Below are 24,478 nucleotides of genomic sequence, written 5' to 3' on the forward strand. Positions count from 1 at the left end.
AAACCGGTCCGAAAATTGTTTTTTAATACAAAGTTGCGGATTTCGGCTGGAAACCATGTAAGACAACTTAAAATGTATTCTAGTGCCGCAGTAAAACAACTTAAAGAAGTCTTGAATTCTATCGATGTTGTAGACGAGTGTCGGCGCCCGATGGGTCTTCAGTCGGGGGCGGTGAAGGATGAACAGTTGTCCGCCCGGTGCATCGCCACCTCCCCGCTGTACGGGAGGGCGTCCCACGGCCGGCTGGACAACGCGCCCTCGGAAACATCTCCCGGCGCCTGGGTCGCCTGCAGCCCGAATCGGACCGCACTCTTTCTACAGGTAAGACCATGTTGATTGTATGGATGACATCCGCCTGCAATTGAAGTTTTTATATCTACGATACTAATGCGGGGTTTCTTCTTTGAAATTTTTGTGCAGAAAAATAGAAAAGTCCCACGTTTTCGATATGATGAGTGGGTTAGGTGATGATTTCAGAAGGAGTTTCTGTGAATTTCTTAGTATTTCGCGGATATTTTCGTGAATAATCCGTTTCTTTCGGATTCGAATTTGGAACATTCGCAGATCAAGTGTATTTCATTTTCCACTGATTTCATAAGATATTTCCTTGTCATGACTTTACGTCACAGGTGGACTTTCTTAAAGTTCGCAACGTTTCCGGTCTGATGACCCAGGGTCAAGACGGGATGTACACAGCAAGTTATCAACTGCTCTACAGTATGGATGGACTGAGATGGAGCCTGTATCAAAACGAAGACGCCACTACTAAGGTGGGTTTGAAAAAAAAAAGTAGCGTCAGTGCTTCGTGTGTGTGTTTTTAAAGGTACGTATTGTAGAATCTTGGCACCAAAACTGCAAATATTCTGAATTTAAGATTCTAACGTTACATTTAGAATGGCATTTGCCACTGATTTTCAACACTTAGGCGTCATTTGTTCACATTTCCAGCGTTGGTAAAGAACGAGAAAGCATTCCCGTTTTTTATTGGGAACAAGAAAACATTCCGCACGAAGTCTACTAGTTTTCGGTAGCCTACTAAAAACTCAAAAGCCGCAGATAGAATGGATGAAAACTCAAGCGGCAGTGGAAGTATTTCAAGAACGGTTCTCACGACTGTACACAATGTCGCATTCATACGCCGTGACTATCTCTGTGCCGTGTGATACGGTACATTCAAAATATGATATGAAAAAAAATACCAAGAAGCAATGATTTTGTTGCATGGGTCCATCTTTAACAAATTTCAGATCTTTGATGGCAACACTGATGACGTCGGGACGGTGACGCACTACTTCGACTCAGGACCCATCTCTGCCCGTTACCTCCGTATCCTTCCGCTGACCTACGGTGGCGGGAACTTCGCCCTGCGACTAGAGGTTATTGGCTGTGGTGAGTGAAATTCATTATGGACAGCTCCAATGTTTGAAACTGTTACGTAGGATACCGGCCGTTTTATCATGCACTGAAATTTACATTCAAGTTGCATATATATTTTGCATAAACCGTTGCTGTGACTGAAATGTCGTCTACTCTAAATGATCCTAAATCTAACTTCAACTAAAACAAGAATAGTGTTAAAAAACACCTCGGCAACGCATGGTTGTTGTTTTATATTTAATGGTGGATTGTATAAGTGGTTGCCATAGTTGCCTATGCTTGTTATCATAAAGCACGAAGGTCAGCTCTTTACTATCATATCTCTGTGGCACGTTGTAGCAGTTATCATATAGCATTGGGAAAAATTCTATATTGCAATATTTATTTTAAAGTGGGACACTTCGTCTTCCACTGCTTCCCAAAAAGAAGTCAAACCCCAAAAGCTTAGATTGTTTTCCGTAGCAGTTCTTAGAATAGTCACTTGTTCCACTAGTCACCATTGTTTACTTACACTTTCTGTATGTTTTTCCAGACATTCTTTCATGTTGCAATTAGCCCTCGGGCAAGAACTTGCAAATAAAACTATTTCTAAAATAACCCAGCACGTCCTGTGTTCCCCAGCTTGGTGTGATGCCGACCGCCCCTGTGTCTCCCCGGGCGTGTGTGAGGATCTGGCGGACGACTACGAGTGTCACTGTACTCCCGACTGCAGACAGGGGAAGAAATGTCAATACGGTAAGCCTTATGCCTCCTTGAAATATTCAAAGCCTTTGCGAAACCTCAAATTAGTAGCAATTGACAAGGATGTAATTAACTTAAATGAACCGAGCAGAAACGTATCCAGAAGAAGTGTAATCGTGTCAATCATAATACAAGTATGTCTTTTTGTTTTCAGATTACTGTAGTACGGATACGATGTATTCATCTGAGTATCAGCCCTCGTCTACAGGTGCGAAAGTTAATTCATTTGAAATAAATTTCCATTTTGTCTTAAATGCCCACAAATGTATTCTGCAAGACTGAAAGTGATATTGGATGTGCATGTCCCAATTCCATATCGATACGTCGAAGTGTATTAGAGTATGCTACCGTATGCACTGTTGTCAAAATGATCCTGTTGATAGCCATTTCCTTTTAATTTGGCCGCCAGCTCTGACATTTGGCCTGTTGTGTGTTCAAGTTACGACAGAAATCATGACGACCGTCGCCAAATCGTGCGCCAGTGGCTTGCAGCCCTGGGAACGAGCTCTGATTGTCATCTTCACCATCTGCCCCCTAGCGGCCCTGGCAGTGGTGCTCACCTTTCTGACCCAAAGGTGAGTTAAGGTACAATCTGGTTACTAGTACATGTTTTCTTGTTTCACCGAGATCATCATCATCATCATCGTCGTCGTCGTCGTTGTCGTCGTCATCATCATCATCATAATCATCATCGTCGTCGTCGTCGTCGTCATCATCATCATCGTTATCGTTATCATCAACATCATCATCATCGTCATCATCATCATCATCAGCAGCAGCAGCAGCAGCACCGTCATCATCGTCATCAACATCATCATCAGCACCACCACCATCATCATCATCATCGATCGTCATCAATGCCATCATCATGATCGTCATTATCATCATCGCCGTCATCATCATCATCATCACCACCACCACTACCATCATCATCATCATCTTCACGCCACCAAACAACGATTAGCAAAAGCAAAAGACATACATGCACTGTCCTTCATTCCAAGCGCATTAAGACCGTCGTTAAGAAGCGACTGTTGATATTTCATTTTGACGTTTACAGTTCATCATGCACAAAATATTATTGGTAAAACGATACTAAGAACTAAAGCGATCGTCAACAATACTTTTGCTGAATGACGCAAATAAGGTAATATTGCTTTTGTTCATGTACCTTCCATGTCATCCAGAAATGAAATCTGAATCATATGTGTAATTGAGAAGAAAAGTCCTATATCCCCATTGAGGTAAGATAATCGTCCAGAAACGGCACATCAATGGTTGCGCGAAAGTGACATACATGTATCCTCCTCCTCCCCCCACCCAGGTACCTCCGTCTGAAGTACCAGATGACGACAGCTTACGGTCGCCCCGTCTCTCCCCAGCCGTCAATCATCTCCTATGACGTCAGCAAAGTCATCAACTCCGGCAACCTCCGTTCCTATGACGTCAGTCGATCCAGTGTCAATCACGCGTAATACAGGATTGAATTTGTCATTGGCTAACTATTTCGGTCGAATATATCTGGTCTAATCTATGACGTAATTTCTTTTAATGAAGGAACCATGCACCATGCCGAAGTAAGCCTTTATCTGTCTATGAGAAAGATTTACATTAAGAGTATTCACGTAACAAGTGGTATCATAATTATATGTTAAGTTCTGAACGTGTCGAACATAACAAAAAAGAATGATTTGACGGCCACTGGAGGGATAGTCACAAAGTAGCATTTCTTGTTTGTCCTGTAAATTCTTGGCTTAACCGAATATTAAACGGACTAAATTCACAAAAAGAAAGATGATTCATCATCGCTGATATATGTCCCTCTTTATGAATATGGATAAGACATATATAAATGTAGGTGTGTATTCAGTGACGTTTGCAAGACCGCACAAAAGACCACCGTGTAATACATTCGGTTCATGTCTTGTTACATGGTTACCTATGTAGTTCACGAAATGCAGTGTGTGTTTGTAACATCTACTAAGTAACATAATTCCACCAGAGGGTACATAATTCAGGCACCCCGAAAAGATGCGTCTAAACAGATCTCCAACCCAACGACACCAGTCCAGTATAATGCTAAACTGTGCATACCTGGGGGTTCTGCATTATAAATCTCTCAAACTCACTGTTTACTCAAGTAGCGGATTTATGTAACCTGGCGGATTAATGTTGATGGAGGTTATATAATTACGTAACGAGACGGACAAAATATTTGTTTATTGTAACCAGTTTATTCACCGAGACAATTTTCTACCTCACTCTATCGTTCGACGTGTATTCAACTTTGTAAATGTATATAGTAGGGAACGACATAGTGATACTTCCGATTTCTTGGAACATGGAGGCACCTTAAAAACAAGTTTTACTACACAACAAACGGTAGCTAAGTATTGATTTGTGGAAGTTACGTAAGGTACGAATAATTCAATGCTTTCACTGTGTTATAAATTACATTACAGTTGCATTGTATGTTTACGTACCTTGCTCTAAATCGTAAGTACCTTCATTATCAAATATTAACCATATATAGCACATTGTGTGAGCATAGCTACACGAAGACATTACTGTGGGTACTAGAATTGGTTGAAATGGAGTGTTTGTGAATAAACGCAATGTGTGTATTTCAAGAAAGTTTGAAGTGTTTCTGTTTAATTCTGTGCTCTTTTGGTCAATTAACTCGTGACACATTGATATATGTATGAATTTTTATGAACCACGTAATATAAATTACCAATATACAATTCTTACAATTCTAATGGTTTAAATACATTTAGTTTCCGAAGTATGTCTTCACGTGAAAAAAAAAACTGTCAGCAAAACACAGCGTGACCTAAATTCCTACTGTACTGTAAAGTCATATTGGTGACTGTTATCATATTGAAAGACAAAATAACAAAAGTTCGCAAGAGTGCTGGTTTAAAATACAAGACATTGATTTTGTCCACACGATCATATTGTTTATTATGAAGTATTGTCGTGTAGCAAAGTGTAGTTTCTATCTAAAAAGATATACGTGTCAGGGTAGAGATCCCTATCTGTCTACAATGACTCCATTCGGTGTGAGGAATGTTTTAGGATGGTCCCTCATTTATACATTCTCTACAATTCAATACATTGATCTAAAAGTGACATTTCTCGAAGTTGAAAAGGTCTGACTGTCTTTAAGAGAATATCTTTGAATTTACAGATTCCGGTCGGGATATCTACCGGCAAAATCAGAATCAGGTACTCTGCCAAATTACAATCTTTAACCTAAAGTAAGGCCATGTTGATTTGACTATATGATTGACATCCTCTGGGAACCCCCAAAATTGATGTAAGCATGCGAATAAAAAATGGCAAAAAAGGAGGTTACCTTCATTATGAAATCTACCTGGTCAGGACGGTTGATTTGAACAAATAACTAACACACAGAGTATGGTAGAGCAAATTATAGATATTCTCAATTTTTATTTCTTCACATTTACTTCTTTGCCTTTGGAATTGATTTTGGCATTCTACGACGTTGGTATCATTTGCCAATATTTTGCCAAGATTCTTCAGTCTCAAGAGGAGATGTTCGTTTACATTTGTGCCAAATTTCAACTCGTTTCATGCAAAAATTAACCTGCTATGGTACAAAAGGCTTTTTATATTGACGTCCCCTCGTAGTATGGTCGAATCGAAAACGTTATTTTGTGGAAACGGACGAAAAGTGATGCGCGCTTGGATGGCATCCATACAATCAAATCAACATGGCCTGAACAAACAAAAAAACGCATTTCCGGTAATCTATACGTTTTATAGTGTAAATAATCAAGACTGAATGGTTACTGTTAAACGTTCTACTTTAAGTTTGAATTATGGGTCCAGTTTAGTTTTACTGCCGTATTCCTGGGTAGATTGCGGTTCTGCGACGGGCATGATGCTTCTCTTGAACCTGGAACAAAGAAAAGAAGAAATGTATAAGCCGATTCACGGTTCAAAATGTGCATGCGCAGCAAAAAGCATTGCGGATAATTTGTCAAAGTTGCAAATTTCCAACGATCAGGAAGAATCTATCACTAGTATCAGTGCACTGATCCACAAGTTGAAAATTATACTCTCACAAAGGATGCAAAAAATACCAACTACTATTCGGGGGCTATCGTTTGAGACACTGGAAAGATTTGTCTACAAATACATTCCTCAACAACACCTGTGTTTGATATCTCAGAGTACTATGAAGTACCAAAAATTGGTCCCACCTGAAGAATTTGCTGCGGAGGAAAAAGGCGACAAGCAGCGCCAGGATCGCGAGCCCCACTATCGTGAAGATGATAATGAGGCTGACCTTCCACCCAGGAAGTGATTCCTTCACACTTGGTCTGCCGACCTGGTTCAACTGCAAGGTCGTTTCTGCATTGGAGAGAACACGTCGGTCATTGTTGATATTGAGAAAGAAATAACAGATGTCATTCTTAAAAAAACACGTATTTTTTTGGCGACACACCAGGGGTAGGTGGATGATTGAATGAGCTGCTTCACGGTTTAAACTGCGCAAGCGTAGTATATTGCACTGTGGGAAATATGTCAAAGTTAAAGGCCTCGAGACATTAACAAAGCACGTCTGGACATGAATCAATCATGTTAGAGACTAACTGTTGATGAACTTGATTCACAAGTGAGGGGCCTTCAGCTTTCACCTCGTGCATGTGCAGTTCAAATCGTGAAGCGGCTTATACTTACTGTTGTGCACATAGCTGGAGTTGGCCATGGTGATGTCCTCCTTCTCAGCTTCTCTTTCCTCCTCATCGTTCTGCAGCGGTGTCGGTCGAGTGGTCCCTTTGTTTGGTGACCGGGTGATGCGCACTGCACTTGTCTGTACCACGTTAGCTGGTGTATAGCTCTGTGTGTTTGCAGACGGCTGTCCTGTTAGAGAGAAGAACAACATAAAACCTATCAGCATTAGAGCTTATCTGTGTGGATAGAGTTGAGACATCGACTGAAAAAAATTGGAAAGACCTGCATTGTTATGGAAGTTGTATAAGGATAATATATGTTGCTTGCTCAAAAAGAAATCTGAAAAAAAAAACATGAACTAGTCGGACTCTGAAAGAAGCAGTCGATTAGGTTGGTCTTCATATGGGAAAGAACGAAATCTCCTGTTTAGTCTTCAGCAATGACAAGCCTATGTGAAGCCCTTACCTATTTGACAAACGAATAGATAGCGAACGTAGCAGACAACATCGTCCCACTGCTCCATGGAGGCCCAGTACCGCCCACAGTGCTGCGTGCCCTGGTAGTTGTTCGGCTCCCCCGGTACCCAGGTCTGGAAGTCCTCGGCTCGCAGCACCGTCCCGTCCGACCACCGCCAGACTCCCTCCGCCCGCCGGTCGTCAAGCCCGATCCAAAAGTTAGCCAACGGTTTGACGGAGTAGACGAGTTTCCGGATGAGTCTTTGATGTTCTTCCGTCTTGGTAGGGGCCACGATGCCACCCTCAGCTGCACAAGTCTCCTCCGCTTCTGAATACGTCACGGCTTTTGGGAACGCCTTGAAGCAACTTCCGTCATGCAGGACGTAGTCTTTAAGACACTTGTCGCCTTATAAAGTGAGAGACGAGCATCTGTTAGAGGCAAACCCGGAGAAGGATGTCACCACGAAGAGTTATATGGGAAGGGGGAATAGTTAGGTGTTCCGTCTCGAAGGATGCTGATAATTAGTAACGGATAATTGGTGGGGATCTTGATCTATTGCGAAGTCTAGAAATTGCAGGATTGCGAAAGTAAAACTTGCTACATTTCATACCAGATATGCCATTACACGACGTTAGCCCGAACTAGTCTAGACGTTGTTAGTTAGAATGATTCCTTTCGGTACCTACCGGGGGTCGAAGAAGTTGTAGAAGGCAGTGGCGGTGTTGATTCTTCCCCAGTTTTATTGTGATGTGTCTCGGTGGGACGAAACGTCGTCGCATCATTTCTAAGTTCAAGTTCTGGTTCGGAATGTCCCGCTGAGGGGAGGGACATCACCGTTGTTGTTGCTGCAGATCTATCTGAAGTTCCATCCGTTGGGAAGATCCTCTCAACTGTCCTGTAAACTCTGTCTACTGTTGTTGAGGACCTAACGCTTGCTGTATCAAGTACTGTTGTCCGTTTGGTCGTGTCTGGTGCGAGTCTTTGTGTGCTTGTGGCTGTCATTTCTAGATCTTCCGGGGGTGACGACTGATATGAAGACGAAATTCCAAACCTATCCAAAGGTGGTGTGGCTGAAGAGCTTGTCTTGTCCTGACTTGTAGATGTCCAGAATACCTTGTAGATTTCCATACCGCCTTCGTCTTCTTTGTTCGTAGATGTTTGAGGGATCCAGGTGGTCTGTGAAGTAACAGTTTTCGTCGGGGTGATCACAGATGAGGGAGCACTGTGCCACGTTGCTGTGCCTTTTTCGTCAGCTGGTCTAGCTGTATTTTGCAGTTGCCTTTGCGAGACCGTGTTCCTGTTCCAAAGCCCCTTGTCTGTACCCGTGGATATGTTCACAGCAGTTTCTGTCCGAGCAATTGGATGACTTGGACCGGTTTCTGTCCCGGACAACGTAGCCTGAGATACTGCCTGAGGGGGTCCTGACATTGCTTGTCTTGTAGATCTTACAGGTGTTGTCGACAGTGATTGTGGTGACCCCTTGGCAGTCTTAACCCAATCACTTCTTGCTGTCGATGATTGCAATGGGTCAGTACTTATGAGCAATGTTTGTGACGATTTGTACGAGGTAGAAGTCATGGTAGGCGGCTGTCTTGATGTGTTCAACTTTGTACTGGTCTTGGCCGTTGCCTGAGTTGATGAGTGTATGCCAGACGCCATAGGGTTGGTTGGTGACAGTTTGTCTAAGCCAATAGTCGTGGCCCATGCATGTGTCAGCGTGTCTGTAACAGAAGCCATGGCCCCTGTCGGTGTCAATGCGTCAGTGGCCATAGCTCGTATCCACGTTGACGAGTCAGTAGTAGCCATAGACGGCATCTGTTTCACTGTGGTCACGTCCGTAGCCATTGTATGTGTCTGTGTTTCTGCACTCGAATCAGCTGGCATGTTCGATGCCTTCATTGATGTACCCAAGTCAGTCCTAGTCTTGGCTGCAGTTAGCGTCAACGTGCCCGGTACGGGTGTGATGGTATAGTTTTTCACGGACTGGTCCGCGCCAGTTGTTATTACTTGTGTCTGCGTTGTTGTTTCAATATCACTAGACATAGCGGATGTCTTCATAGTGTCAGAGCCATTGCTAGTCGTAGTCGTTGGTATCGTTGTTAGCGTGTATGTGTCTGGGCCAGCGGCTACAGCCGATGGCTGCGATGATGCGTCTAGGTCAGTTGCAATTGTCCGTGTGTGCGTCGATGTAGCCCAGGCAGCCCTAGTCATTGACAGTGTCTGTTTCGACGTGTTGGAAGGAAAGGTATTGGCCTGGGACCGTGGTGTCTGTGTAGATGCACCCTTCTGTGCTTCTGACAAAAACTTCACTGTATTTGGTCTCTCCGTAGCTCTTTTGACCGTTTTTTCTTCGAACTCGTTTGGTTTCGATGTTGCGGGCGTCCCAGTAACATTTGCGCCTGTTGCTGTTGTCTCATCTGGGAGAAATGTGGTTGAAACTTTATTTCTTGTGTAAGCTTGTTCTGTTGGGGCGAGGTTCATGAATGGCGTTGAAGACGTCAAAGCTACGTGGTTTATAAAGCATCGGTTCGTCATTTTCACAATCAGCTTACTTGTAGTTGATTAATGAAATGGGAGATGGTTATGATTTTTGTAGTAGGTCATGATCAGAAAGTTATTGAGCGCATTTGTTATGTTTTATGCACTGTCAGAAGGTGACCTTTTTTAATATGTTTATGACAATATCATTAGTGGATTTCTAAAAAGTTAGAGTCGACTTTTCTAGTCCTTAATTTTGAAATGACATGGAGAGTTATTGCAAGAAACATATGAGTTTATACAGTTATGTCATTGTATTTTTTATACGCAATGGCTATGTATATATTTGAAATGATAGTTGCAGATCTTTATCTTTATATGACAGCTATGATGAGTAGGTTAGGTTTTGTGACCTTTAAGTTGCAACGGGATACAAAAATGGAGAGGACAGAAATCGCTCACATAAGACCAAGAATACTCACCATTAAATCTATCAGCAAGCACGTATAAGTATTGCTAGAAAAGTTGCAACACATTAATCTGACTGGATGTAAGTAAGATTTACCCATGTTGTCACAACGTGTCGTATTTTGCATCGTATGCACAGTGTCGAATGATAAACAAAGCCAACGTAAGTAACTTTATCTAAAGTTTGAGTCACGAATTTTGTCACTTCTACTACGAATTATATTAGTATCTATCAAGGAGGTTTTTGGTATCTATCTAATCAATGGAACTGTAAAGTCATGCTTTATCTTATATCAATGTCTATGTCTATTTATATTATTTTTCATTGAAAATTGATAAAGAAATCTAAACAAATTAGACTTGAAAAAAAGCCAACGTCACTCAGTCCACACACTCACCTATCACCGTGACGGTAACCTCGACTGTAGCCCCGGTCACCAGTTGCACCCCTCCAGCGGTTATGTTGGCTACACAGGAGTAAACCCCCTCGTGGCGCCTCTCCGCCACCGGCAGCTTCAGGTGCGCCCCCTGCCGACTCTGACCCGATGGTAGCACCCACATGACGTCAGCAACCGGCCTGCTCTCTACGTCACACACCAGGATAAGTGGGTCCCCCTTCTGGATTTCCAGTGGGGATGTGGCATTAATGACTGGCGTGTCAACGTCTGAATGACAAGAAGGAAATTAATTTTGGTCATCAAATTTAAATTGATAAGCTGATTCACGGTTTCAACTGCTCATTAGCAGTGTGGTACTTTGTAGGTCATGTGTTATTATAAAGGCCCCTGAGATATACATAAGCAAAACACGTTTGGACATAAAAGCAAGCATGTTCAAAACAAGAACTGCTGGATTACAATCTCGAAGCCTTTGACCAGTAGCACATTCGCAGTTTAAATCTTGTACCGACTTATTGTTAGATGGGTGCGATGTGTTCTAAACGTCCTGGTTGACGAACTTCACATACTATAAAGCAATATAATGTCAGCCATGTTATTCCTAAGCATTTTCCTATGCAGCTCAGCCTCGCCCGCAGCCTGTACTGTATACCTGATTGGAGGCTCTGCTAGACCGGGCTGAGGTTTCCACTTTTGTGGGCGTGGCCTCTAACCAGCTCTCAGCCAATCAGAGAGTAGGCTTTTCCTAAAGAAAACATTTTCTCAAATTGTCGATTCTCTGATTTGCTTAGAGCTGGTAACGCCCGCAAAGCTGGAAACCTCAGCCCGGTATAGCAGAGCCTCCCAAGACACATTGTGTAGGACGCGAGCGCCGGAGGCTCTGAGAATATTTCTGTCAGTAGAGTGCTTGTGTTGATCGTTTGTGGATGAATGCAACAAATGCTTACATGATATGTCAAGAGTGACAGAACAGTTCCTAGACTTAATAGGTTCTGGATGTTCCTCTAGACAGACATACACAGCTCCGCCATCTTGTTTGGTGACGTTGAGGTCATAGGTCAACTTGGACCAATCCGCCGTTTTGTTGCCTACTTCCAGGAGGGAGCCATTACTGAGTTGCTGGTACCACTGCGGTGATGACTCGCGGCCGGAGGTGGAACTGCAGGATAGCGATGCGTTCGTCCCCGCGACAAGGTTGTCCGATGACACCGAACACTCCGGGGGACTTGGGTTGTCTGTAAAGTAAGAGTTTAAGCTAGTTCACTGTGTGAAGTGTGCATGTGCATGTGATGCACTGTGGATGATATGTCAACAATAGGGGCCTTCAACTTTGACATATTACTCACAATGCATCACACTGCACACGCGCACTTCAAATTGTGAACCAGCTTATGACTATTGACAATAAGTAACATTTTAAGATAGTTCACTTCAAAAGAACACAGCAAAACCAAGGATGTATCTCAGCTAAGATGAGTGAAAGGTGCGAACGAGCTGGTCTATCTCAGTTGCAGTCTCCTTGACTGTCGCCAACGTGTGGCAGGTCCAGTACTACAAGTAATGTTTCGGTCCCAATTGGAAAAAATAGGGGCCCCGCCGGGTAGTTCACGGGCTGTTTTTGTTGCACTTTCGGGCGTGACCCCTACGTGGCCCCGTGGGACACCCTGCGGCTGCCGGATTTTGGGGCCCGGCCGGGCCCCGCGGTGAATTTAGCTCAGACTTAAATTGAACGCGGGGCCCGGTTATAAGTAGACACCGCGAGCAAATTGTGCGAGCACCGAGAGGTAATCCCCCCTCGTACCCGGTTATCCACCGGGACAAATTTGCGATGTCGCCCGGGGCCCTGCCGGGACTACACACCCGACGGGCACCGGCGCAATTGAAAGAAACGGTTGACTCACCAACGACGAAAACTTCAACGAATGCAGACGACTCTCCGGAGTCCGATCCCGACATGTCCGAGACCTCGCACTCGTAGGTGGCGGCATCGCTCTTCTCGACGCCTTTGATCTTCAGCGTGACGTCATCCACTATCTCTGCGCGCCCCCTCAGGCTCCCGTAGGCTATGGACGTTAGCACTGATCCTGAAAAATGGTGGACTTGAGGAATCTAGCATATTTGGATTTCCCCATGTGGCGCTATCCAAGTATGTGTCCCTTGTTTTAGGAATGTAGTGTTCTTGTCTCCTAACCTGGGTACTATCCTCCGTAGTAACCGCTGGCTCCATCGTAACGTGGTTAGCAAGCGAAACGATTGAGCCAGCGGTTACTACGGAAAATGGCACCCAGGCTACTTGTCTCCACATTTTAGATATGAAATAGTGTTGGTCTAGTTCTAGGAGTTGCAAGGGGTGACGAGGATAAGCTGCATCAGTAGTTACATCTAGTTCATTTTCCCTTGATAATTCGGCAACGCGGGGACAAATCATCAGCCTTTGTCGTCATATCCCTATCACAAAAAAAGATGCGCTGGCAGGGTATGACCATCCTTTCGTGAAGTAACGCCGACGGCCCGGGCGAACCGACCTGAAATCCGTTCTTTCCCCTGCGCGAAAGCCGACTAGCCGTCAGCCAATAAGATACTGGCCCTCCTGTTGTTGGAAGAGGCTTTAAGAACCAATCACGTTGCCTCTTGACCGTAGGTGGCGCTGTGATTGCTTGGTGACAGCTGGGCAGCTTATTAGAACTTTCAAAACTTAACATTTCTTGCTTGTTGTTGTACAACATACATGGTGGTGCCAATATCAGTCATGTTTGAATTGGCATCTCAGACAATGTCCACATTTTCATTATCTGTTACAATATCAAATATATGCGTAAATGATTATCAACACAAAGTCTGATTAGTCAATCACGTTTACAAAAACATAAAAGAACATAAATGTATCATTCAATGAGCAGCTCTTAACAGTTTATATATCCTAAGTTTTCAAAGGCGTACATTCATATCATCATCATCGAATTTCATAGTCATTGACGTCTAGCGTTACATCAACATTACAGTATTACGCAATATGAATGACATCATGGTAAACAGTTTTTTTTAAGGATCTATATATATACATGCGAGTTGGACTTAGTTTGCTAGACTTACCCATGACCTGTAACTTGGTGTAGACAGTGTACGTCTCTCTCCGCCAGGTGAGGATGAACGTAGGTGACGCAGGTGTGAAGGTACAGACCAGGTACCCGTCCTCTCCACTGATGAGCGTAGTCGGGCTCTCCGAGTCAACCGTCACCGTTAGACTGTCGCTACCTGAACAAAGAGACGTAAAAGAACCATCCCTCAATAGAGACGGGGGCGCCACAGACTTTCTGTAACTTATGATTCACTGCTATCTGCATAACGTGACGTCATCTCAGCGGTGGATTGCTCATTACTTGACAAAGACTGGTGTTGTACAGTCGAAAATTTGGGTATGTCCATTTTTTTTTTGTGTTGGAAATTACAGTTAAAACTTGTTTCAGAACGTAAAAGAACCGTTCAGCTTTAAATGCAATCTACAAGTATACAAACAGACGATCACTAGGAAGGGGGCTTCCAGTTTTCTGACGCTGATTTGTGGAACGGCATGACAAGAACTATAAATAAAATACGCACAAAAAAAGGGATTTTGAAAGAAATAGAAAAGTTTGACCTACCTGAGACAAACAATGCAAACAGCACTGCAAGTATACCTCTTGCCACAGGGGGGGAGAGGCACGCTTTCCACATGTTGGTAACGTTCTGTAGAAAAGTGAAAATGCTATCACCATTTGTTAACCAAATTATAATACACCTCTGTGTAAGGAGGCTTTGCTGTTGTTTAGTTCCGCTCACTAGACCTCAAACAAAACGAAATGTCAAACCCGAAAGTTCCGCTGCAGTACCATAGGAACCTGCTAGGGGGTCCAAAATTTAACCATTCTGTGGTCTCAAGAAGACCTACCCACATACTAAGTATCAAACAATCCATCAAGGCATTCTTGAGTTACCGTGTTCTCTCTCTCTCACACACACACACACACACACACACACACACACACACACACACACACACACACACACACACACACACACACACACACACACTTCGGCGAAGGTAATGACGAAGTCGTGTTACATACAAACTTGTAAACACGGAAGAGGGAAACAAAAACATTGGCAAATCTTGCCAGACTTGGCGGACCGAACATGTAACACAGATCTAACAAGAGTTCCGCGACCTCATATCTCCATGAACAAGTCTATTTATGCAAATGACTTACATAATATACATAATATTTACATAATATATGCTTTATCATAAACACCTTTATCTTACTTAAACATGTTGCAATATTGACAGTCCTATAATTTTCACATTTGATGAATTTCGGTGTTTTTGCATTAATTATGCAAATCAGGAATTAATTTGCATAATTGGTATCTGTTGATGCTCCACTTTCCATAAAGTACATATGTTACATGTATTTGAGTCTTACAATGGAAAGCACAGCAAATATAGATTTCGCTCATTATCTATGCTAATTAAGTCCCAATTAGCATAATTTGCACTTCATTGTGTATATCTCTGTCTAAGCTACCTACATACTAAATATCATGGAAATCCGTTGTTCCTTTGTTCAGTTATTCTCCTTAGAAGATTTTCACAATAACGCCCCTGCAGTTCCAGAGCAAGCTGCTAGGGGGCCCAAACCTACACCACTTCTTAATTACATCACAAGCTATCTCCCACCCAAAAATCAAGACCACAGCACGTCCAGGTCAAAAGATAAAAAAATTGAAGTTCTGCTGCAGTACCAAGGTCACATACCAGGGGGCCCAAAATCGACCCTGACCTTTGGCTTCACAACACCCGCCCACATACCAAATATCATTGTAATCCATCAGGAGGTTCTTGAGTTATGCTGACTACAAGAGTCCGGAAACACAAACACACACACACACACACAAACACGCCAAAAACGATATCTCCATTTTTCATGGAGATAATTACCCTAATGAGAAAGTATAAAGCATCATACTTAGCGTCAAGTAGACGCCCACTTTGCCACTGTCCCAACTTGTCTGATCCACTGAAGGCTCAGTTAGTATCACAGATAAAGTCCGATCTAACTAAAAGAAAGAAGGCAAGACTGACATGAGTAACAGTTCCTAATGTAAGTCAATGGTTGAAAATATCTATGACTAAGATGCACACAAAAGGATCGGTTAGCAGTTAGAAGTGAATGCATAATGTATACACACATTCCCATGACATTTTAAATATGTTTTTTATCAAAGGTGTCGATCTAATTGGGCTACCAATTTTCACATTTCATTAACGTGCTTAATGCATACAATGATGGTAATTGACGCGTTACTGACGTATCCTATGGTGTCCAGATAAGCAAAACGGCGAGAACGTAAACCAAATATCAAGATGGCGTCGCGGTGGCGTGATGGCAAGGTGTTTGGCCCAGAACCCAGAGGTCCTGGGTTCAAATCCCCTGACATGCATCCTCTCCTTGGCATTTTACACAAATTTCCTCACCCCACTCAGGTGAAAATGAGTACCAAGCTTCGGCTAGGGACGTCCCTTGGGTAGTACGTTAAATGGAGGTCCCGGGTTTGAAAAGAGCCACACCTTGAAGACGTAATAATATAAAAGATCTAGAACTAATGGAAAAGAGTTGGAGTCTTTCCCGGTGTGGGTGGATCAAATAACTCTGTCTAGATATGCAGCTTGTATTGATCAATACAAATCTGTTGTGTTCATTGGGTCGGCCGACTACTCTCTCCTCACAGCCAGGGGCTGAATTGCGAGGAGCTTACAATTGGTGGGGCTAGATCGCAAGGGTCTGGATAGGAGCGGCTGCCATTCGGCGCGCAGGTGACCTCAATACGATAATTTCCCCATGTGCGGCCATAAGACTGTTGGTTTTGAACCACTCGCACCGGGAAGGACTCCTACTCTTTTCGATAAGTGCGGTGGGTTCTTTAACGTGCCCGAGGTGTGGCTCTCCTCAAACACGGGGCCTCCATTTACGGTCCTATCCGAGGGACGTCCCTAACCGAAGCTAGGAACTCATTTACACCTGAGTGAAGCTAGGAAAGTCGTGTTTCCCCAGGGCACAACGTTGGGGCGTATCGGTGGTTTCGAACCCGGGACCACTCGGTTCTGGGCGAAACGCCCTACCGATTGCGCCACACGATGCTACTTAGTACGCCATGGGGCGGTTTACCGGGTATGTAATACAAACAAACAAACAAACAAACACACAAACAAACAAACGAACAATTAACGTCCTTAATGCATTAAACGTAGGCGCTAGACAGCCATATGGTGACACTCCGTACAGAACATTAATATTGAACTGCAAACATATCCACAATCATGTTCACTGTTAAGCCCCCGTCACACATAGCATACAATGGCCTCCTGACCTTCTCCAGACCAAGGAGGTCAAAATCTGTGGTACGGAGTTGGTCGGCGAGATCACCTAGCTACTAAAAAAATGTAATCCGCGACGGCGCCGACTACTAATTTTAAAAAGTCTTCGGAAGGCCCTGAAAGTGTGCCAGGAGTTTTACATTCCATATTCCTGAAGTCATTTACACATTGTAATGAATATACTGTACATGCAGAAATGTTCGCTGGGATTTGATTTCGCGGTAGGGAGAAAATGGAATGTTCGCGGTGGTTCTGAGTTCGCGTTTGAAACAATAGTAGCGCTACAGTACTAGTCACACAATGAACAGCTTTTCGCGGTGATTTTAAGTTCACGGAAAAGAGTTCACCGCGAAAACCGCGAACATGAAACCACCGCAAACATTTTTGCATTTACACTTTTTGTCAATACCAGCAACACTCTGGGGTGTGCTTCAATCCCATTTTCACAAGGACAGAAAAAAAAGAACGTAACCAAGCGCTTATGTATCGTATAGGGATTCGTTTTCGTTCAATAAAAAAAAATGAGCTACGATTCATGTATGAGTTATCTCGTTGATAATTGCCTTGTCCCAGATCAGGATAATTTGTACAGTTGATACCGATAATTGTGATAATTGCCACACATTAATTTACGCATACTGCTGAGAGTTATCTCGTTGATAATTACCTGTCCCGGATAGGATAATTGTATACTAGTAGCTGATAACGATAATTGTGATAATTGTCACACATCAAAAGACATTGTTATCACCAGATGTTATCAATTAGCAATACTCTCGATAACCATAGTAACGTTATGTACGAATGGGGATTCGGTGAGAAAGCAAATATATACACCACAGACGTCTTCAAAAGTACAAAAGCCTAAGATCGAGTCTTAGAGATCTAGACCATGGCTAACTAACTTTCTTTAAGACTTCAAGACGCTAGACGTTTTATGCCGCTCTATACCCAGTCATCACCATTGAAATCTTGGTCAACGACAGAGGGAATAGCATATTAAATGATGAAATCCGTTCAAATTGTACGTCTTGGAAAGAAGATATAAGTTAGAATAAAAAGTTGAGGTTTATGATATTTCAAAACTGTTCGGTCGATCATTGTTGTTTTTCAATCTATTAAAAAAATACACTCATATACAACACTAACTCTAGAACCACGCTGCCAAATACAAAACCATAAGTAATTTTACCGACTGATTTTCATCATGTATGACTTTCTGATAGCTTACAGTCATAGTTAGCCCTATTCTACGTCTAGTTGATTATTTTTCTTCCCATGATAGTCATTGGCGGTTCACCATTCGTTTGAAACTAAGAAGCTTTGTATGTCGCCTATAGGCCACAGCATGACTTAGTTTCATCCCAGTTTTCAAATTTATCGGAATAGTTGAAAGTAACACAAGTCTTTAAAAGAAAGGAAAAAAAGGAAAAAGACTAGACTATCCCCCAAACTACTCCCCGTTGTCTTGTCATTGATAAAACACTGACATGAGAAGAACTTACAATGCAACAACGAGTGTAACAGTGCAGTTGAAAGAAAAATATGCACTTGCTTTTGCCGAACCGGATTTCCCTTAATCTTTCTATCAATCCATCTATTCATTCACCCATCCGTCTATCCTTCCACCTGTCCACAATCTATCCATCTATCTGTATCTTACCCTATCTTTCATTCCTGTACTAACCTGAGTCGTGCGCTCTACATGTGATCGTGAGTCTACTACCTCAACTACTGGGAAACAGGGGAAAGTATTTGTCGGGCTGTGACTTTAGTGTGTTTGGGATTAAATTTACTATGTTTTCTGAGTTGTAGATATCCGCAAAGCAAACCGATTCTGACGCGCTGGCTGCCTAAATTACGTCCATGTAAGCTCGAGTTTTTGTCCCTTCAAATGTCAAACGCGTCAGGGGGCGACACAACTCAGTAGCTCGCATTATGTCCCAACTTCGGGAACAAAACCGCCCCACGGATAGATTTACAACATAGCCCACAGATCGTGCCGATGCCCAGGGCCCCGATTGTCTCGCTAACACAGACTTTACGAGTAGGTTCTTTTTGTACAGGAATTAGCGAACATAAACCCCTCAAGCTGGATATAAAGTCGGGCGATTAAAGATTAGAAAAACTCTGTTAGTTCGGGAGAGAGAGAGTAGTATATTGTGGGTAATTTGGGTGAAGGGGTCCGCTGCAAATCTCGGGCTTAAGTATATTTGCACATATGCCTGTCACGTCGGCACCGCAGGGTACCGTACACACACAGATGCAAGGGCGGCCATTGGGCGGCTTTCAGGTCATCCTGCTTTCAGGTTTTCTTCTAAAATGTAGTGCTAAAGGCCACTGACCGCCGCGAGTCTATCAGGGTAAAGTGTAAGGGTGGTGGGGGTAAGGGTAAGGTTCTATTCCCGAATTTAGGTACATACACACAAACGTTTTAACATTTAACATCTACTAACCGTAAAAAAAAAAGATAATCCCACCAGGGTACATAATTTCGCCAAAATTTTTCCAAACAGATCTCCAACCCCCATTATAATGCACTCCTGTATATCTAAGCTGTACATACCTGGGGGTGCTGCACTATATAGAGATCTCTCAAAGACACTGTTTTTCAAAGTGGCGGATTTATGTAACCTGACGGGTTATTGGTAATGTAGGTTACATGATCAGGCTGTTAGATTTTGGCAACGCTCTGTTGGATTAATGTACAGTGTATGACAGAACGTTCAATGCCACTTCTATTCGGGATTGCCAAGCCCTTTTTCACCCGCTTCACCCTTTTCCCAAAGAGACCCCCTTCACCGCAATCACTTTCCATATCCTAACGGGCAAACTTCAAGCTAATTCTTTCGAAAGCGTCATTCTCCGCCTCTTTGTATTTTCTTCATATCTAGTAAAATCTAGACACACACCATGCCAAACTACAGCCTTCACCCGCGCCGCTTGTGGCAAACACTGCAAGAGCAGAGCTGGACTCGCCGCTCACGGACGAGTCCATCGACGCTGAACCGATCGTCCGTCAGGATGAAAAGGAAAAGAAGTAAAATCGTCGCCAACTTAAGGCAACGTGGTAACTTTTGATACAATGGACGTTTGCTGCAAGTTCTTGCCCGTAGGCTAATTGCAAGTACATTTAACATGAAAAGGACAGACAGACAATGGGGAACAATATGTGACTACTTCAGTCTAACTACCGACACTTAATTCTAACCTATTGGGTTTGACTTCTTTTTCCGAGACAGTGGGAGACGAATGACCCCATCTTTTCTGTAATATGTGGGTTTTGTGATGTTAAGAGGAGAGTAGTTTTCTTTTTGTCTGTTAACGTGGAGAAATTAAGATGGAAGTTGGTGGCCTCTTTAAACAGCTCCTTTTGATGATACCTTTTTACGTTCTACGAGATCATTCCGCCATTCTCGCTGAAAAGTCGTCTGCTGTTTTCGAGTGCATCGCCCTCTTTCTTACCGACAATGAGCCAATTGTAACCGCAAGAAGTAAACGACCAAGCGGCCACCGGACGTCGTGAAAATAATTTACCAGTTTTTAGTGCTTTAGGAGAAAAGAATTTGCACAAAAAGCGAATGAAGTCCTTGTAGCATGTTATTACGTGATAAAACGAGGCGAATTTGGTCAACAACGCTAAATCCGAAAATAGGGTGGATATAGCCTCATCTTTCTAAAAGAACCGCATAATTACATTAACGATTCAGAGGTCTATTTTCCAACGGTAGAAAGACTGTCAACTATGGCAATGTTATTGTTAGTTTTGTATGCACAGCGATAGGATAACACAACAGCAGCAAAGCGAACATTATGTTAAACCCGTATCTAAAAACTTCGGACACGTAATCAAGCGACAAGACTAACTCAGAAGTCAATGTCACGTATAAAGAACTAGCCTCCACCAAGTACAGGAAAGTTTAACTATCAAATTTATGCGAATACCGGTTTTTATCTAAAGGAGTATCTTTTTATGTACGACTTGACTATGAGTATTTCTTGTGTATCACCTTTTTTATTATTATTTTGCAATAAAAGAAGAAAGGAGCAGGTCTAAAAGCAAGGTCTGTTGTGTGGTAACATTTCTACAGTTGCGACGTGGAAACTATTGGTTGGTACTAACGTTTCTATCTACATATAGAGTTGCATTTAACACGACGGAAACTAGTTTGTTGGTAAGTTTTCTTTGTACATGTACAGTTGTGACGTTGAAGAATCACTTGACACGACGGAAACTATTGGTTGGTAACTTTTCTTTTCTACACGTAGTCACGTAGAGTTGCAACGTTGACGAATCGGAAACTATTTGTTGGTAACTTTTCTCTCTACACGTAGTCACGTAGAGTTGCAACGTTGACGAATCGGAAACTATTTGTTGGTAACTTTTCTTTCTATATGTACAGTTGCGACGTTGACGAATCGTTCAACGCGACGGAAACTATGCGGGGTTGTAGGCTCCCTGCCCCCGCTGTGGTGAAGGCCGTGGTGCACAGCGACTCTTCTGTCTCTGTTTGCCTGACAAATTTCAGGCCACAGTAAGTAAATTTTATGGATGGCATGCCCATTCAAAAATGGGCACAGAAAAAGGGCAAAAAACAACGACATCGGGATGCTTAAATTTTCATAATAGAGATCATAAACGTTGCAACAAGAATCGAAGCGACAAAACATGCCACTAAGTCGTATTCAAGAAGCGGAGAAAGTGGCGCTAGTGTGGTTGTCTAGTATCACTACAATCACATTCAAGGCTAAAACATTGTAGTCACTTCTACGAGTACACCCATGGCTACGACACTAGTGACGTCACTTCTACAACTACAATGAAGGCTACCCAACTAGTGTCACTTTTACAACTTCCAAACTAGTTTCACTTCTACAACTACACTCATAGCTACCACACTAGTGTCTCTATCTACACTCAATGCTACCGCACTGGGATCACTTCTTCAATTGCAACTACCGAACTAGTGTCACTTCTACAACTCCCGAACTAGTTTCACTTCTACAGGTACACTAATGGCAACCACACTGGTATCACTTCTACATTTTGCTACACTCAAGGCTACCTCACTAGTATCACTTCTACAACTACACTCAAGGCTACCACACAACATAGCTTCTCATTTCAGTATTTTCTTGTCACGTTGATACATACCTGGTGGGAGCAACGAAATTTCTTGTTGGTTTTTATTTTTAGAAATCAGACAAAAATCAATGCGCGCGTATGCCATCCGTAAAGTTTACTTGCTGTGGCCTTATGTGTGGAGAAGCCAAGGCCACCGGCACTTTCGGGGCACGGTTGCCCGATGATTTTGTACAAAAATTCGGGGAAAGACAAAGGAGGGAGCGAGGGTGAGAAATGTAAACAAGCCTCTGTTGTACCGAGTTGAACCTGAAGTTGCACATGGTTTCTAAAAGCGCCATCAGTGTAGAAACTCGTACGGTTATAGGCGAAGCTGTTTGTGACTCTAGTATTGTTGATTTCTTAATTTTGAAAAAAAAAAGGTGAACGGTTCTTGGTAGCAAATGTGCTAGATATTGTCAAATCGGCCACCAAATCCGCAGCGTGTTTTTGGCACAATTCTAGACAGATTAGCCAAAGAGGTTCGGTCAATTAGCCTGGAATCCAAACCTATTATAGCTCCCGAGTCTCCTCTCCGCATTTGCGGAGACTCGGGAGCTATAATAGGTTTGGATTCCAGGCTATCGATCAATCCGCCAGGGAAAATCATGTTAAGTGTCTTTCCCGTGGGCACAACGTTGGGGCAAGGTGAGCATCGAACCCGGGACCTATTGGCTCTGAGTCCAACGCCCCAGCCGTTGCGCTACATCGACGCCACTTGTTTCTTAATAACATTATCCTTCGACAAACAAAACAAAACAAGCAAACAAACAAAAACAAAACACAGTACAGAAAGACTGTTGTGCAAAAGATCCCCCTAAAATTTGTTGTTGAGATGAAGTATTAGGCGCGACATTTTCAAAGTCAGTCAGTCTCCCTTAATACATTTGTACCTACCCACTTAAACAGTTTTGACAACTGAAACTAAATCGTTCAACATACAGGCCTTGCATGTTATCCCAAATCGACGGAATATCTCATATTCCTCCTAATCGATCGTATATAAGATATGACCGATATATCAAGACAGGTAATTTCCCAAAATTTTGAAATCTGAAATCTTGTAAAATATTTCCAGCCATTTCAGCTGTATTTTTTGTCCGAATTTCTTAATTGATATGTACATGAAGGTCAGATATTCAGAACTGAGAGCGTTTCTTGCACTCGGGACGTAATTTACAAGTTTACACGTTTTGCCCACAAAGACAAACTCAAGCCTTAACGCAAACTGCCACTAACAAAGAGGATCGCCATCAATATTGTATCAAAATACAGCACACCACGTTCCCTTTCCGCACTTTTCAGTAACAAACTTTGTCCCAAATCTGAATTTTCCAAATCCGATTCAAGCCCCCATTCTACTAGACAGCGATCGTGCTACAATCTCGCTGCGACCTAGATTGGGTTTGTATTTGTAACCCTTGGTTTCATAAGTGGAACATCATGCAAAATGTGAAAATATGACTGAAAAGACAACAAATTTAAAGCGTACAAGAAAATCGTTTTTCATACACAAGAAATTCGTCGCGCGATCTGTCAAATTTCAGGTCGCAGCGAGATCGCCGCCCTGGTAGAATGGGGCTCTAACTAAGCTCACGACATGAGAAGGTACCTAGAAACGCGTACGGCTTACTAAATGATTGCCCTACCAGCACATTCAGTGATCTATCATTCTTTAACAACCTTGACTCACCGAAAGCGCGGCACCGCTACTTCAAGGTCCCGCGATTCTCCCAGCCGTCAGGCCAGCACTTGATTCATGAAAACAAACCCAACAAGAGCAACCCTTGCGTCGTAAACCACCGACGAAGACACAGCCCGCCACCCGAAATAGAGATGCAAATAAGCTGCTACTTTTAAACAGTAGAACTGGCTACGTCATCGTGTTTGAGCAACCGCAGTTTGTATGTCCAAGGCACGACGGTCTTCCGTATTCTTATCATCCCAAGCACGAACTTTCCTCGTCAAAAATAGGGATTTCCACTTGACATTTTGTGGCATATGGCTACAACAGCAATCCTCTTATTATTGCATGACTGGATGTTCTAATAGTAATACGTTTACGTTAATGTTGGTGCTAGCTTGATTTTCATTGGAAGATCCTTGCTAGACTGTTGTGAAGAAATGCCTTTTGTTTTCGCCACAACTGACGCAACAGAACTCATGGCACGGTTTCTGAATGAACAATTTGAAGCGGATACATCTGAGGAATGGGCGGGCTGGCATTTGGCATTTTAGCTTTTCATCTTGTGAACAAAGACGGGGTAATATTTCGCGCTTTCGATGTTCGACACGTTTTCCGGCAGAATGAGGCCAGTA

The 24,478-nt window shown here is 42.9% G+C and overlaps 2 protein-coding genes across 4 annotated transcripts; one reads left to right on the forward strand and one right to left on the reverse strand.

Annotated features, from left to right (window-relative positions):
* The first annotated feature begins 9 nt into the window (after positions 1 to 9).
* Positions 10 to 4,755, forward strand: LOC136439961 (retinoschisin-like). Its single transcript, XM_066435662.1, has 7 exons — positions 10 to 321; positions 630 to 770; positions 1,248 to 1,389; positions 1,999 to 2,112; positions 2,273 to 2,326; positions 2,558 to 2,693; positions 3,443 to 4,755. The coding sequence occupies exons 1-7, from the start codon at positions 73 to 75 to the stop codon at positions 3,591 to 3,593; spliced, it is 987 nt and encodes a 328-aa protein (XP_066291759.1). The 5' UTR covers positions 10 to 72; the 3' UTR covers positions 3,594 to 4,755.
* LOC136439944 (mucin-22-like) lies at positions 4,333 to 24,091 on the reverse strand. Of its 3 annotated transcripts, none has more exons than XM_066435633.1 (12): positions 23,853 to 24,091; positions 15,629 to 15,719; positions 14,260 to 14,348; positions 13,716 to 13,873; positions 12,524 to 12,706; positions 11,570 to 11,857; positions 10,623 to 10,889; positions 7,965 to 9,782; positions 7,288 to 7,683; positions 6,829 to 7,011; positions 6,348 to 6,498; positions 4,333 to 6,040 (listed from the first exon to the last, which is right to left on the reverse strand). In XM_066435633.1, exons 3-12 carry the CDS (start codon positions 14,334 to 14,336, stop codon positions 5,962 to 5,964), a joined length of 3,600 nt encoding a protein of 1,199 aa, XP_066291730.1. In that variant the 5' UTR covers positions 14,337 to 14,348; positions 15,629 to 15,719; positions 23,853 to 24,091; the 3' UTR covers positions 4,333 to 5,961. The 3 variants fall into 3 exon arrangements, with proteins under 3 accessions (XP_066291730.1, XP_066291738.1, XP_066291745.1); XM_066435641.1 differs by having other exon boundaries at positions 15,601 to 15,719; XM_066435648.1 differs by lacking the exon at positions 15,629 to 15,719.
* Positions 24,092 to 24,478: the final 387 nt, after the last annotated feature.

Source organism: Branchiostoma lanceolatum, chromosome 1, assembly GCF_035083965.1.
Source record: "Branchiostoma lanceolatum isolate klBraLanc5 chromosome 1, klBraLanc5.hap2, whole genome shotgun sequence".
Classification (NCBI taxonomy): domain Eukaryota; kingdom Metazoa; phylum Chordata; class Leptocardii; order Amphioxiformes; family Branchiostomatidae; genus Branchiostoma; species Branchiostoma lanceolatum.

Excerpts from the sequence above, each read along its gene's own strand:
- LOC136439961 (XM_066435662.1), top strand. The coding sequence starts at position 73 with ATGTATTCTAGTGCCGCAGTAAAACAACTTAAAGAAGTCTTGAATTCT. Across the intron at positions 1,390-1,998 it reads ACTAGAGGTTATTGGCTGTG|CTTGGTGTGATGCCGACCGC; the intron begins GTGAGTGAAATT and ends TGTGTTCCCCAG. Across the intron at positions 2,694-3,442 it reads CTCACCTTTCTGACCCAAAG|GTACCTCCGTCTGAAGTACC; the intron begins GTGAGTTAAGGT and ends CCCCCCACCCAG.
- LOC136439944 (XM_066435648.1), bottom strand. The coding sequence starts at position 14,336 with ATGTGGAAAGCGTGCCTCTCCCCCCCTGTGGCAAGAGGTATACTTGCA. Across the intron at positions 10,890-11,569 it reads TGTCACTCTTGACATATCAT|ACGTTGACACGCCAGTCATT; the intron begins GTAAGCATTTGT and ends CTTGTCATTCAG. Across the intron at positions 6,499-6,828 it reads CTCCAGCTATGTGCACAACA|AAACGACCTTGCAGTTGAAC; the intron begins GTAAGTATAAGC and ends TCTCCAATGCAG.